The sequence below is a fragment of the Rhinolophus ferrumequinum genome, chromosome 6 (genome assembly GCF_004115265.2).
Source record: "Rhinolophus ferrumequinum isolate MPI-CBG mRhiFer1 chromosome 6, mRhiFer1_v1.p, whole genome shotgun sequence".
Lineage (NCBI taxonomy): Eukaryota > Metazoa > Chordata > Mammalia > Chiroptera > Rhinolophidae > Rhinolophus > Rhinolophus ferrumequinum.
In genome coordinates, this window is record NC_046289.1 from 81,222,520 (window position 1) to 81,239,178 (window position 16,659).

General features: G+C 36.8%; 1 protein-coding gene across 6 annotated transcripts in view; it reads left to right on the forward strand.

Annotated features, from left to right (window-relative positions):
- The window catches only part of AKAP6 (A-kinase anchoring protein 6), a 453,949-nt gene that overhangs the window by 331,431 nt on the left and 105,859 nt on the right, over nucleotides 1-16,659 (forward strand). For all 6 annotated transcript variants that reach the window (XM_033108067.1, XM_033108066.1, XM_033108071.1 and 3 more), the window contains one exon: nucleotides 9,966-10,086. In XM_033108067.1, the coding sequence (XP_032963958.1) occupies nucleotides 9,966-10,086 (121 nt within the window). The remainder of the gene's footprint in view (nucleotides 1-9,965; nucleotides 10,087-16,659) is intronic.

Sequence of the window (16,659 nt, forward strand, 5' to 3'; positions counted from 1 at the left end):
CGACAACATGGATGGATCTGGAGATTATTATGCTAAATGAAATATGTCAAACAGAAAAAGTCAAGAACCATATGATTTCACTGAGATGTGGGATATCAAACTGAAAGCAACAAAGGAACAAGATAAAAAAATAAAGAAACAAAAACTCATAGACACAGACAACAGTTTAGTGGTTACCAGAGGGTAAGGGGGGGAAGGGGAGTCGTGGAAGAAGGTAAAGGGATCAAATATATGGTGATGGAAGGAGAACTGACTCTGGGTGGTGAACACACAGTGTGATATAAGATGATGTATTACAGGATTGTACACCTGAAACCTATGTAATTGTATTAACCATTATCACCCCAATAAATTTTAATTAAAAAGAAGGTAAATAAGAAGAAAATGCAGTTGATGTAAAACAGGTACAGAAATTTTGAATAACAGTATTTAAAAAATAAAGAAGTAAAGAATGCTTGTTTGTTTTAAAAAGTATGGGTAATTGGAACATTTTGATTTCAGTCAGAATCTTACCTGCTGTGTTATACAAGTTTTCCAAAATAAAACACTACATCACTGAGAATTTCAGGTGGTATCTTGATTGGTAGGAATTAAGGACTACAGCTGTCTATTATTTTCTGTCTTAAAGTTGCAGGCAAAAGCTTCTGATCCTAGATATCAGAATTTATTAGGTCTGCTCAGATTGCTTCCAACTACACAAACAATATTTATTGTTAGGGATAGTCATACACTCAATGTAGTCTAATTTCTTAAGGGAGGAGAGAGAATGTACTAGATTAAAAATTAAAGACTGGAATTGAAATTGGCATGCTCCCTACCTCTTAGATCTGTCATCTTGATAGGGATCCTTAACCTCCTCAAAATGCAATATCTCAGTCTGTGAAATGGGAATATGTATCCTATCCTAGTCTACTTCATATACTTTTTCACATACTTTTTTAATAGAAACATAATAATTGATAAGAAAATGTGCGAAATACCTGGAATGTAGTAGATATCGTGAAAAATCAGTTAATGAAATGTACATTGAACAACTACCATGTTTCAGGGAGTGGTAGGAAATACCAGGAATGAAAAAGATGCATGAGACTTGAGAGACAGACCCCCAGAGGCAACCTCAAGAAACAATGGGCAAAATTCAAGATAGAGAGTATTATGGGCGTACCTAGGAGGCCTGCCTAATCTAACCTGGCTAGAAGAGCTCAGGGAGGTTTATGGGAGGAGGACACATCTGAACTGTCTTAAAAGATGCATAGACAGTAGCCACTAGAGAAAGGCTAGTTAGAGGGAGGATGAGGATTTCAGCCGCAAGACAGTAACTTTGTAGGGTGTGTGTGTGTGTGTGTGTGTGTGTGTGTGCGCGCGTCCGTGTGCATGAAGCGTTATTATAAATAATAATTTGAGTCATTGAAGCAGAGCAGCATGGGAATGTTTCCTGACTCTGCTTGGGAATCCCAAGGGAGTTCTTAGGGACTTCTGCTCTTGTGGTGACGTTCTAGATGATACCTAAGTCTCATCAGCTGTATTTCAAGCTTCTGGCTGTGGGTGAATTTGAGCAATCTGTACAGATGGAGGTGTAGCCAAGGTTTATGACCTCTATCAATGGATATAGGAGTAATTCACCCCTCATCATGCGAGGTTTCAGCGTACATTTTACTCCCACATCCAAATAGTATATATAGGTTATTCCCAAGCATAACAGGCTGAACTAAATGAACTTTAAACAGACAAAAAATTAAAAATTGGGCAGGAAAGCTGAGTCCCCTGCCCTTTAGGAAAAGAAGTGTTTCTGGGTCAGTGTGAACACACACACACACACACACACACACACACACACACACAAACACAAACACACACACACACACACAGCACCGCCAGAGAGAAATGACATTGGCAAATGAAAACAAATCACTATTTAAAATATTGCTTGCTTAAAGATCAAATTTGATTCTCTAAATTAATTAAGTAAAAAGCTACATGAATAACTTTAACCACCTGAGAGGAGAAACAATCACCCTGGATTTCAATGCTGCAGGGTGATTTTTCTGGTTTTCTGTTGAGCAACAGGCCAAAAGTGTCTACATGTTGTTAGATGAACATTCATGTTCACTCATATTCTCTCTCTCTCTCTCTCTCTCTCTCTCTCTCTCTCTCTCTCTCTCTCTCACACACACACACACACACACACGCACACGCACACAATGACCATTCTGAATTTCTGTTCAACGGGGGTTTTTGGAACATTGCTACATAAAATGTTTTCTTTTCGGTGCACCCCATCCATGAAGTACCATCTCTTACACATACTCATGTTGAGAACACTTGCAGATAAATCACTGGACAACCCAAAGAAACCTTGTTTCCTCCATGCATTTCTACTTTCTTCCCTGGACTCTTGATCTATCTCAATGTCATGAATAGCTGATCCATGTTTAATTTAGGTCCTTTGAGCTCCTTCTCTTATACTCTGGTGTTCTTATTAAATAGCATGATCACACTGCAGCATGCAGTTAAAAGGAGCAAACAGGGCCTGGCTACTTTCTGGCTAACTGCTATTTGGGCACTACGTGATTGTTGAAATAGGTCTTTCTGGGTAAAAACACAATTTGCCAGTAGAAATGTGTTCACTTGGGGTCGTGATATTATACCATTTTAGTGTACAAATGCATTAAACTAATTTTAGAACCTAGACAGCCTTCCACTTTAGTGATCTAATGCCACCCATGCCGGGAACCAACGAAGGGTCAACCAGAGAGGTTGTTAACTTCACAGTTAACAGTAAAGTGATATATGTATGTATTCTTTCTTCCATCTTAACAATGCTTAATTTCTGTACTGTTGTGGAGAGTTGACAGGGCCCCCAAAGAGGGAGAGCAATAATAACAGGGACAATTGCGTACCTCCGACAAATCTAATCTACCTCCTTTTCTTGTATAGAACTTTATTCTTTCCAATCTGTTCTTTTATTAATTCCCCTATCTCTTTCACCAAGGATTTGAGTTTGCTGACAAAACTTTTCCCAGTAAAATAGAATAAATATTTAACTAAAGTAAGTTAGGCAAAAGTAAAAGAAGTGTAACCAAACAAATGCCTTTCCCATGAAAACGTATCTTCAGGAATGCTACCTTGGGCTCTAAGCTTTCCACACCCAAAGAAAAGAGTGAAATCTCATCCATCAGAAAATTTGTAGTTTCCTAAGACTAAAAATAATATATGTAGGAGGAACCTCAGCTTCATATGTCATGGAGTCCTGAGAGCATCACCCGTAGTTCTTTAAAGAGAAGATTGCATTTGTGATAGTATATCCCTACGCGAGAAACCAAATTCCCAAGGCATTTTTTTTTTAAAATGTAGGCTGTGGAAGTGATGTCAAAGTATTATTCAGTAAGAGCAATTCTATAGATAACTGAAACCCTGTAGTCTGAGCATAACACGCTCTGGGCAGGGTCAGCTTCATGGAAGAGACAGATGAAGTCATCTTGGAAGAGGTCTCCATATTATCTCTGTTACCAGGATTTTGTTAGGAACTGGGTGGCAGAGACCCGTTTCCAGGGTATTTACCTCCTGCCCTAACTCTGATGGTAAATATTCTCTATTGCCTGTTAAATCTTTGAAAAACCAGTGAGGCTTAGGGTGGGGGGAGTCCTTTTACAAAAGGGTGAGCTGAACAAACCACACTAGTGTGCCTGAAGCAAGTCTGGATGCAGTTCCCTTTTAACACAACAGATAGTCATGGCAAGGTTTATGTTTTGTTTTGTTTTTTTAAACAACATTGCTCTTGCTTTGTCTTCTAAAGGATGGTTTTCCCATTTGTGTTGGAACCACTGGCAATTCTAAATTCTTCAGAATGGTTTCCAGCTCTTTGGCTAGAACTTAGTCTAGCATATTATCTGAAAACTTACGAGTAGACAAGGGTTTGACTTCCTGACAGCCTAAAAGAATCCTCTAAATACGTTCAGAAATCTCCATTGATATTTCTAATTTTATGGCTAATCTTGGAGGTTAGAATTTTTTTTTCTTTACGGCTTTTATTTCAATAATGAATGTTTATGAACAGACGGTTCATGGGTACATGAGAAAGTGGGGCCAGTCATTAACAAATTTGTAGGGTTGATTTTATTTTTCTCAGACATTTTCACATGTAGGTGGGTATATAAGAGAAATGAGAAAATTACTGCTGGAAAGAACTCCATATTCCTTTTTATTTATTAATGGCAAAGGCAGGCTGCTTTTCTCATGAGGAAGTCGCTCATGAATTTTCATTCAAAATAGTAAATTAGTGTCCACACTTTAATATGTTTAGAGTGGAAAGGGATTCTACATGCAACTGTGCATATCAGATTCCATGTCTGGAAAGCTAAATTTTATTCTTTAATGATATGATGATTGAGCTAGGTGCCACTATTGTATCTCCCTTCTGTGCTTACATGCCACATGGAGTAGAGGATAATGGGAAATTCTGATCTATTGTTAGTATTTTGCTTCAGGAAAATTCTTAAACTATATTTTTACAAGATTTTGTTACCACTTCCTTTAGTGTCTTTTTCTGAAAACCAGAAGCAAACTTTCTTGAGCAAATAAGGTGATCAGTGAATACTTAGTGAATATTTGGGGAAAGAATCAATATGCTAAAGAAGCAAGGAAAATTGGATCATTTAATAGAAGTCCCAATATAGACAAGCTGGTATTTCAGGAACTGGTCTTGTGTTTTTGGATGTGCCAGTGTGAAATGAACCATTAAACATATAAAAAATGGATTCTTAAATACTCTAAAATATATATTACTCGACCTCAGTAGAAAAACTGCCAGCACTTTTTAGTGTTATCTTTTCTTCAACCAAGAATTGCTTTATTTTCATGATTTCTTCATTTGGTTGTCTGTTTTAATCAAAATTCCTTAGTGGGCCAAGCTGAAACCTCATATATTCACACACACCTCCCATTGATTTCACTTGGGTGAAACTTTATCTTTTAAGCAAAGTTTAGGTTGAAATGTTCAGTTAATGATACTCACTTTAAATACCAAAGGCTGAATGCATTTATGTATTCAAACACGTAGCTAATCAAACATAACTCCATCAGGGTTTAGAGGAAGGATTATTTCTTAAACTATGCCAGCCTCACAAATAATATATTGCTATCCAATATGCAGAAAAATGATACTAAATAAGCTTGTTAGTATTTCATTTCTGTGGTGAAAGGACCTGGAATCCTTTTAACCTTAAAAAGACGGAGAAAATGGTAGACAAGACGTTGGGAAATACTTTTGTCAATTACTCATAGTAGTTGACCTAAACTTAAAAATAAACACTGAAGAAAAAAATTGCTCATTTATTTTTCCATAGCCTTGTCCTTATTTCTATTAGAGTCCCAGATTATGGAATAAATATTCATAATTTTGTATTTGTCTAATAAAAACGGACTTTGAATTAGAAGAATTTTTCTCCTCATAACATAATTAAGTTTTTACACCTCCTAAAATAGGAATGTTATACCTACAACAGAATGTCCAGCTCTTTTATTGTGAGCCCTTCAGATATATGGCAATTTAAAGGAAAACTATTCAAAAGAATACCATTTTCGTGATGTGTTTGCTTTATAACACTTTCATAGAGTATGTGTGAGTTTGCTTTGTATAGTTTCATAGAGGATATAACATATTCATAGAACACCAAAAAGTTATGTTTTGAGAACTTTTAACATGTAGGAGATTATATATTTGAATGAATGACTTGACATAAACCCAAGCACAATTACAAAGAAAATTTTATGAGGAAAATCCCTCCAGAAGAGTAGTTCCCATTCTCATATCCTTTATAAGATTCTGAGCTACTTGCCACAATTTCAGTCTCCTCTCTCTTCCTTCTGAAAAGAGAGACTAGAGCCCCCAGGTATTCAAGAAAATTCTATAAGCTGGTTTGGAATTCAGCTTATAGAATTGGTATATTTTTCAAAGGGACATAGAAGTGTAACTAATTTCATGCTACCCTTGATAAATTCACTCATCTATGACCTCCACATTGTACTGTAGAGTAGCTGACACTTTTCCTGGAAGACATTGTCTTTTGTAAAACTACTTGCAAAACACCTAGCACACCTTTGCAGGTAATGTAAACATAAGAAAATTCTTCTCTAAGAATTTTCCTGATATGATAAACACATTAAATTGTAGTTATTTTAGAAGGTTTCAAAAGAACCAACAAAGAAATTCTGGTAATTTAATTGCTGACTTGCTACAAAGTTATATATTTGATTTCACCAAATTTGGAAAACTGTGTCGTCTTTTCTAAGCTGTGAATTAACACATGGCCAAGATTCCTAAATCAGGTACAAATGCTTAAAAGAATGTTTTTCTTGTCAGTATTTGGGCCTTATGAGAATTCATTGTTTGGAAAACACTGGTGCTGATTCTACTACGTTTGTGAAACGAAATATGGAACCAAAGCATTTACTGTGTCTAACAAACTCAAGCCTAAATATTCTCAGCTAGGATGAAAATAGACTACACTTGGAGAAAGAATGAGTATAGCACCTGTGTTACGTTCATTCGCCATCAGGTCTCCAGTGTAGACTATCTGAGAAGGAGCCCGAGGTGCATTTAATTAGAACCAATGGCTTTTGTTCTGTAAGGAGAGTAATAGGAAGAAAGAGCCCAATGGGTATAAAGACATAATAAAGAACCAATGGAAAAATTCCCATAATTCTGAACGTTTGAATCATCCTGTATGTATTTTTTTCATTTGTTTAAAATCTATTTCTAAATCTTTAATTTTCACTAGAGAAAATAGGAGGATATGAAAGGAATGGGAAGGCAACTCCCATTCACAGAGAACCTACTGCATCTGGTCATTCTAAGCAAATGTACCATTGTCATCTACTGACGGCAAAATCGAGCCTTCAGCATGAGTGAGAAGCCTGGCCATGGGGCACTCGTTGCTTTGGCGTTGGCACCTGGGGATGAGATACTATTATCTCTGTCACATACTGCTCTTCTGAAGCCATTCCTGCCCTACTAAAGGTTTTTCATTTCATTATTTACCTTCATTCCTCATCGTTCACCAGGTACTATGGTGGGCAATGGGAAGCAGAGATAAATGAATCCCTTGCCCTTGAATTGTTTAGTCATAATCAAAGTTTCCTTTTTATCATACACATATATATGGAAAAGAAAACACGCTTCTTTATTTTCTCTTACTGACTGATAATTTTTATGAGATATCCTAAACACATACTTTCCTGAAAGCAATAAAAAAACAAACAAACAAACAAACAAACAAACAAACTGTAGGATCAGATTTTAGGCTCTTAAACACAATGCTTTCAGTCTCCCCTAATAAATCAACATTCTCTTTAAGGAACAACTGTTGGGATAAATACTGTTTTTTGGATTTCCTATTCTTCTCCTTTCTTTTGGACAAATATATCATCCAATCTGAGCATATAGGGGACTTAAGGACCTTGTGATTCTGAAGAACAATGAGGCCCCCTGGCTTGATGTGGCCAGTGGGTGTCGGCCGGCTGCATTCATTGAAATGGGTCTTGCCCTGGGAATTATGCAGTTGCCCTCCACAGAGAGCTATGGCTCTGCTGTTATCTCTTGGCTCAGTCAGGAGGTATTTCCTGCTGCTTAAGCCTCATCTCAGCCCTCACTGGTCCTGCCAGCTCTCTGAGGTCTGGCTCAGAGGCCCCTCCGGCTCTCCTTGGACGTCCTTGTGCAATGCCTCTATCAAGTTCACCAACTGAACTCCTAGAAACCTCATGGGGGGATGAGAGAACAGTGTAGCAAAGGGCGTCCTGACCAAAGATCTCTCTCTGAGTTGCAAGAGCCCCTCTCCAGGTTATTGTGGAGACACTGATTAAGGCATTGTTTTCCCAGACTTCCTAGCAAGAAATGGAGCTGACGTCTTGCACTTTTGGCTTTCCCTTCAACCTGTGCCTTCCATCTAGGTCTTGGGCCAAGAGATGGGACACACATCTGAGCACCTGCTCCTCTTGCCTTTATTTCCTTCTTATTCCCTAAGTCCATGGAGAGGGAAGGGGTGAGTTTTCCCTTGCTTTCCTCTTTACTTTTACTATGACCTTGGACTATACTCTCCTAATTTGGGGGTCACATTCCTCTTTCCCATGTCTTTATGGTTATAATATGGGCAGGGACAAGAAGAGAGAAATGATGACCGTAATTTAGGAAGCATTTCTAAGCAATTGTACCTGTCATGTGAACAAAAGCTTATTAATCATTCCTTATTAGTCAATCACAAAGCTAATAAAGAAAGCCTGATGGTTTCTTTGTCTCCATTACAGCGGTTTTTGTTTAGTTGTTAATATTTTGAAATGGGCTACTATGCAGGTTTCACGTATGTGCTGGAAGTCAGTGCTATTCAAGGTGAGGTCCATGACCACCAGCGTTGCCAGTTGCTAGCATTTGTTAGAAATGCAGAATCTCAGGCCCCTCCTTGGGACTACCTGCTTTTGAACAAGGTCCTCAGCTATGCCACATGCACATTCAAGTTTGAGAAGCCCTGCTCTAGGCCATCATCCCCTTACTGAAGATTTGGCTGCATCAACGGTACCCATCACCGGCATTCACTGCACACGTGTTACTCATTTTCACATTTCAGCCAATGACTATCCTTGCCCTTGGGTGCGTATGGGCCTAATCAAGGATCTTTATAATTACAGTAAAGTAATTAAAATAAGCAATTCTAGGTCTAGTCTCCTTCACTAAACACACCTTAACTTTTTTTTTTTTTGACATCTATTAAGATTAAGTTGTAAATTATGAAAAAGTGGATGTTCGTTTTCTTGGAAAGCAATCATAGAATATATAGACAGGAACGAGATAGTAATAAGACACTCACGTGATAAATGCTGATTCATACCTGAGGCTGCCGCTTCACATAATACTAGTAAGGTCTTGTTCAGGTACAGTTTGACAAGACGCTAGGATTTCTTTTAGGGGGATGATGATTTTTTGGGGGGGGAAGGACAAAGTCATAGTTTTTCATCTGCACTTTCATTTTCTGATCACAGTGGTTTAGAAGAATCTGGGCTTTACTTATTCACCAGGCTTTCAATAGAGAATCACATTAATCCTTTTAAGCTCCTTATTCTAATGATTTATTTTGTTGAAAACCATAGTTATCCTCCTTTGAATTTTAATGATTGCTGCCTATTCCAAGATTCATTGTTTTGACTTCCTGTCCTTACCTTTGTTTCCTACATGTCTGTGGGGAACACCTGTCTAATACTGGATCTGCCCCTGGTTCTCACTGGCTTACCAGAGTCACTCAAGCCTATCTCTGAGTGTTAAGCTGAAATGCTGGCTATTCATCCATGACAATAAATGTAGGATATATGTTTGCAGAGATAGGCAGATAGACAGCAGAGGGAAATATAAATGATTGAGTCATTTCTCAGTGAAAATAATGTTTTGGATATGATAGTGTATTATGATCATTGTAGAGAAATGAGTTATAATAGTATCCTCAGTCACAAATCTATTGGCATGCAATATTGATGGAAATCTAGTAGATGAAAAAGAGGGTCAAATTTTGAGGGGACTGTTCTTACCCAAAATTCTGGACCATGTCACTATCATAAGGCACTGACCCTCCATTCTTCGTTGTTAAATACGGCAGTGCTCTTGTTCAAGGGCGTAGTAGTCATTTTGTTCAAGTGCTGCAAATCCTCAGAAAGGGTTAGCAAATGGAAATGGCCGTGATAATATGTCTCAGGTCTGAGCATCGGAATTACATGTTATGATTTCAGAATCTAAGAAGTGACTATGTCACAAGCTTGAGTTCCTATTTCTCCCACTGTGTAACCACACAGAGAATTTTTCCCTTCTCTTTTTTTATAGGTATCACCTAGGAACATCATGGGTTTTCAAGAATATATTACTCTAATATAAGATTTTAACAACTACACTGTATTTATGCATAATACATTTTGTGCCTTATCTTCAGGCTTCTGGACTTTGATTCAGAATATCAGGAGCTCTGGGATTGGCTGATTGACATGGAGTCCCTCGTGATGGACAGCCATGACCTGATGATGTCAGAGGAGCAGCAGCAGCATCTTTACAAGGTGAGAGCTACCCTGCTTGCCTTTACCTTGCTGTGGAAGATCTGATTAGCCTGACAAGTCTCTCTCTCTCTCTCTCTCTCTCTCTCTCTCTCTCTCTCTCTCTCTCTCTCTCTCATATCTTTGCGTTCATTGTATGTATCATGGTGTCTATTAGAATTCCCTTCCCTGTCCCCAAACTCATTTCCATCTCTTGTGTGCTGACAGGCTGCACCGACTTCATAATTGCAAGAAAGTTCCCTTTATAACATTCTATTTGGTGTAATTCTATAGAAGGACAAAGATTTATCTTCAAGATGAATAGCAATAAATGAAATTGCATTAATAAATAGACTGAAACAAAACAAAGGCTAAATGGACTGGTAGCATTTAACAAAATGGGTTTTGATTGGAGCACTCGGGTAGATTTTATCCACCCCTCAGATCTGCCCAGAGAAAAAAGAAATTTGCTGTCAGTTTGGCTTGCTGCTTTCAGGGTACAGGGCTTGTCCAATTTAATGTTTATTAGTGATACATAGAGCAGACGTTGTCATATTAAGTCAATACATTTGCGTGTGATTTAAGAAAACTGGCTTGGAACTCACATATTGATTGCAGGCAATCCATCTAATAACTATCTGTATTGTTTTCCATGTCTGCTAATTCACCCTTAGCCTAGCGTGTTTTACCAATTCCACTTAAATAGTCTTAGAAGTTCTTATAAAACAGCCATGTGATTTTGACTGAAAAAATGGCTGCAAGATTCATAGTGAAAAAGCTGTCGGGGAGGGTAGAGGGACTTTCCACTGAAATATCAAACTGCCGTAAATCTTCCTCATTTAGGCAATTTTTATTGGAGTAATTCTGACAGTTGTCATCCTTGAATTGCTTTGAGCATATGGCATATTTCAAAGAGCAGATTGTGAATCATAAAAAATAAAATTAATAACTAACTACAGAATCAGCAACAGTATAATGACAAGAAACAACTACCCTCTAGCTTTTTAAATTTTCTTATAGAATAAGAAGTACATTCAAGGTCAAATAAAAGTTGTCTTCTTTCTTCTTCAATGTTTATCATTTTAAGTTACCTTTCCTTAATATATTATTTCAACTTTTACTTCCTCTAAAGAGAGATACGTGTTTGTACTTTTCAAGGGTCTGGTCAACTTTAATTAGCGTCCCCTGGGAATCATCTCAGCTAAGAGAAGATGTAAGCTCCCCAGGGCCTCAGCAAATGGTGGTATCTTGCTCCCTAAAGACTTCTGTCCAACATTAATCGAATTTGTTGACTATTAGCTGTTTCTTGTATGGATAGCTGTCCACGTTAACAACCAAGCTATCTGATATATCTTCTGGCATAACCTATTGTTAGAGTAACAATCTCAACCTAATATAACCAAACCTAGGTGATTTCACATTTCATGTTAGGATCATTTTGTGATATAAAATATTTGTCTTATTCCTAAGACTTAAGCGTTAAAAATTGAGCCAAACAGGAAAAAAAAGAATACGAAAGTAACCTATTCATAAGCCATTATCTCAGATTTTATTGCACTCATGCTGCCACATTTTTTTCTTCTTGATGCATTTTGTATTTTGTGCATAAACCACTATTTTTTCAGAAACAGTGCTATTCTTTGTCAAAATCGCATCCATGTAATTTACATCACAATTAATAGGAAATCACTGAACAAAAAGTGCAGTCTTCTTTTTCTCGTGGTTTCCTTGTAAGTGGTCTGCCTGAGAATATCCATTCTGGTGTATTGAAGGCCATTGTTCCAACCACTCAGTACTTCTGGGTTATAGTATTTCTCCAAACATTTTCATACTGGAGTTCTTCATTTGTGACTCATAGCCTGTCATCATTTTTCTGCTTTTAGGTTCAACATATCTAAGCATATTAGATTAGCACTAACTTTGTATTTGGTTATAAGCAAAATTAAAGATGAAGTTAGAAACCAAGGGCAAATGCTACAGGTTTATAGAGTTTTGCTTTATATAAGCCCCCAAATTATCCCAGAGATTTGGAAACATCCAAAGCAATCCTGAGGATATTGACTAAGGAGTAATTTAGAACTTAGGGTGGCTCCTGAATTAGAAAAACGGATGGAGGAGAAGTAATTTCAAGTTTTTGGCAAGAATATTCAGGGATTCTCAGGTTAGTCAATATTTTCCATTCCATGTTCTAATCTGGCCTTGCTAGGCTTTCAGTACCATTTGATACTATCTTAATCATATTTAACTGTTAAATTTGTTGGCCCAGAAAGTACCAATGATTTATTAACATTTCTCATCAAGGGCACCATTAACATTTGGGACAAAACATTTTTTTGTTAGTTTGTAGGACTATCCCTTTTACTAGTGGACATTTACTATTCATTTTCCCCATCTTTATGACAACTCAGCAGGACATCCAACCCATTTCTCAGCATTTACAATCTATCGCAACCTATCTACTCGTATAACATCTTTATTTCTTAAAATGCTTATAACACCAAGAAAAATGCCTTGTATTCTATCCATTGTTAAGCAAAACACCTTATACAGTTATTGAACTAAGAGTTGTTGGGTTGTAAAATTAAGGATAGGAATGAAGCTCTTGCTCCCTGGTATTAATGAAAAGAATGAGGGTGAAACATGTAAGAGAGACGTTCAACTGAGTGTTGGTAAAATCCCAGGGACTGTAGACCAGAACAGAATCATTATTCCTTTTATCATAGAATTTGAAAGTTCTGTTCTGCCCTCTCTGGGGGGCTCTGTGTATTTCATCACTCAACTCCCTTGCTGGCATAGATAGTTATGCCCAGACCCCAATTGAAGCATCTCACAGTCCTAGGTTGATTACCAAAGTCCACATTTGGAAATGTTGGGTTAGAGAAAATATAGTAAGATGGCAACTCAGTGAGAGTGAAGACTTTTTAGGAACTACCTAGACATTAAGTAATAACTTCCTGACTTTACCTATTTATTTGATATTCTGGTCTTTGCTAAAAAATCATATGGCCTTAACTCCTAGATACGGAATTACAGATAAATACCTGAAAGTATTTATTCAGCAGACCTCCTGAGTGGGGCACCTGTTGTGATATCTTGGTTATCCCCAAACCAGCATAATACCCAAATAACTTATAAAGGAAAAGAATTAGATTTAACCAGCAAAAAAGACATTGATACAACCTGACATATTTTAGAACCTTAACATTACAATGGGCTGTAAAGTGGGTTTTCTGTTTAAACCGGGTCTTGTTATATTCAGATTGTTAGAAATGTAAGACCATTTTCTTCCTAATTAATTTTAAACCGCAGGGTCCTAATTTTTATTAAAAACTAACCACTCCCTTAAATATACTTTTGTCTTTGTTTTGAGACAGTGAGCCATACTGCCAATATCTTTCCTTCCCCCTTCTCTGTCTTGCCCAGCCTCTGAATGGGGACCTTCTGTACCATTTTAAATAAACATTGGCAGGATTGCCAGCCTAGAAAACACAAACGTACTAGTTTTTTTCTCATTTTTTGTCTTCCTTAATCTGAGAATCACCTCCAGGGAGAATTTGCCCCCACTCTCTCACTTTCTTTCTCTTCATTCCTCCTACCTTCCTAAGTAGGACAATTTAATTTGTCAAAAGTAACCACCGTGATTTTGAAAGTTCAGCTCCTATTTGTACTAGAGTTACGAAGCCAGAATTCCTAATCACAGGGAGCTGTCACTCTGCTGGTCTTTATGTGCATTAACTATTAATGGGAAAATAGTTAAAACCCACTTGCAAAGGGAAAGCTCCATTTTTTCATTTCTACATATCAAAGGTGGCATTATTCTTGGGCTCAGGGAAGCTCAAGCCACATCCTCCCCCATCCTATCAATTTTATAGACTGAATGACCGGGAAACATTTCTTCAGGCTGCTGCTACTGCTGCTGCACTGCCCTCGCAGCAGACACCGCTGACTCTGGAGTGCCGTGGGGGTGTGCCCTGTCAGGGCTCCTTACCTTGCCACAAAGGATGGCCCTTCTCTGTCACCCACAGAGCACAGATGACAGAGCCCCTAGCAATCCTCTATTGGTGTGGGGTTCCAGAGTCCAAGGGTTAATTTCAAGGGCCAAATTCAGAAGATGCAGTCTGGTGATTATTGTTATAATTGAACAAGAGCGGTTTTTAGATAGTATGAAGCTCACTAAAAAAAAAAAAAAAAAAAATCACGTTTATAGATTTGTTCCTTGAGTGAATGGCTTAGCTATTCTTTGTCAATAAAATATTAGATTATATGATTTATAAGGGGTTAAAAAATAACCCTTCCAGCTTAAAAATAATATGAAATTAGCACCCACTTCAACTAAGACCTTTATACTTTCATGGAATTTATACTGAAGATTTTATATTTAATTATGAGGGTTAGTTATTCATATACTTCTGCTTTTATGGGGAAAATGCAAATATCCTTTGTTTCTCCACTGGTATAAGTATTATACAGATATGTTCCTGTGTGCAAAAGGAAAAGGACCACTTATTTTGCATTATACAAAGCTCTGTTTAGATTAATTACATTTTTACTCTGCTATGGATTTGGGGTTGTTTATTATAATTCAAAAAAAATAATAAAAATATTTTAAACTATAAATCAGAACTGGGGAAAATATATAAAGATTAGACTATTTATGTGAGAAGAGTTAATACGTAGCCATACATTGTAAGGTCCTACATAATTACGAAAGATGGTCTCAACTTTTTATTTTGGGTTTCCTGGTAATTGAAAACAAAGAGAAATGTGGTCAAATGCAAAATTTATATTTTTTCCATGAGAAAAAAGTCACACTTCCTTTGAAGACATTAAGTTTATTTTGATATTTAGATATGAAATATTTTTCTTTTGGGAGTTTTTATAGAGAAATATCTAACCACAGTATTTCTTGCAAGTAAATTTCAAACATAATACTTCTAACAAGTGAATTAATTATTTTTCTCTGACTCTGTTACCAGGTAATGTTTAGAGACTTTGAGTACAGCTCTCACCCAAAAGTGGCTCCTTTCAATGATTGTTTGGCCAGGTGGGATTAATAACAGAGGACCTCAGTATTACATATTGGAAAAAAACAATATTAGCAAAGTGAGAGAAAATAGAAGCATTGAAGAGAAAGAAGAACAGTTGAAATAGTTAATATAAAGTTAACCAAACAAAACAGAGTAAAGGAATAAATTAAAATCATGAGTGGGTGAATGAGTAGGTAAGAAAACGTTAAAAACCAAACACAAACAAATAAAAAATAAACTAAACAATGAAAGAAGAATTGTTTCGGGGGGAAAAAACAGATAAGAAAAAGGGATAAGTTTTAAAGGAGAAAATGTTACTTTGAAGAATTTAGGTGTCTATTAAAAGACAAGCATTATGACTTTTAAAAGAAACGTGTATGGATAGGTTTAGAAATTCTGGTCAATAAGAAATATTGTGTACAAGAAGAAAAATGTGATATAGTTGACTTGTTATTTTATAACTAGTGATGCCCAAATGATGTTATCGTTGCTATAAACCAATCATAGAAAACCGATTAATCACGCTATCCCTATATTTTATAAATTCACAAATTTCAACCCTTTATAATAGTTCTCTTGCATTTTGTTCTGCACCAGATTGATCTAAATAATTTCACATGTGGCTTGATACATTTATGACTGAACTTGGGTTCCTAAAAATGTAATGCTAGGCTGGTTCATAGTCCAGGTCACAGTAGCTAGGCTTAAAATAGAAGAAAATCCATTAACTTAATTTTTTTTTTTTTTTTTTTTTTACCGTTGGTGTATAGAAGTACACATCAAAAAAATAAAAGTAATTCTGTTAATTAGGCCTTATGTTGGCATTTCAGTACCCAAATTCCCTACCTTGATTGTTCAAAATGAAGCAAATTACTAGTCATTGAAGAAGTCAAGGTAAAAATATACCAGATATATCAGGCACAAGAACCTAATGATAATTTTTTACCTCTTCCCCAGTAGATTAATTGTAGAGCTTAATTGTATGTTAGATTAAAACTCCATTAAGATAAGAAGAATATGCTTAAAATCATTATATTATTTCAAATAACATTATCTAGTCATTTTTAAAGTGATCAGAATGGAAAAACCTAGGCTGTCTCCACTGCTATCTAGAAATGAATTTGTTGTTCCGTTTTTATTAAAGTTCAAAAAGTCCTTAGATTAACTGTCATATTAATTTGAGCTTTGATGAATCAGTGTTTGCTATGAATATTTGAATATATATATTTTTCTTTTCTCTTTTGAGAGAGGGCAAAACTCATCTTGAAAATGTTTAGGAGAAGAAAAAGTAGATGGATGTGCTTTCTGAACACTATGAAACATTGTTCATGCTGGAGCTTAAATTCCTATTTGAAAAAAAAAAAGAGAGAGAGAGAGAGAGAGAGAGAGAGAAGGATGTTAGGAGAATAGTATGCCAAGAAATAGTTGGCTCTGTGTGCACAGGGGCAAGGAAGGGAAGCCCCGCCAGCAGTTTTTGTCTCTGGCGGGTGAGCTACTGTCCGGAAGGTGCGTTGGCTCTCCCTGCTGCTGCCTCTCTCCCTGGCCTGGCCTGCTCTGGCCTAGAGTGGAT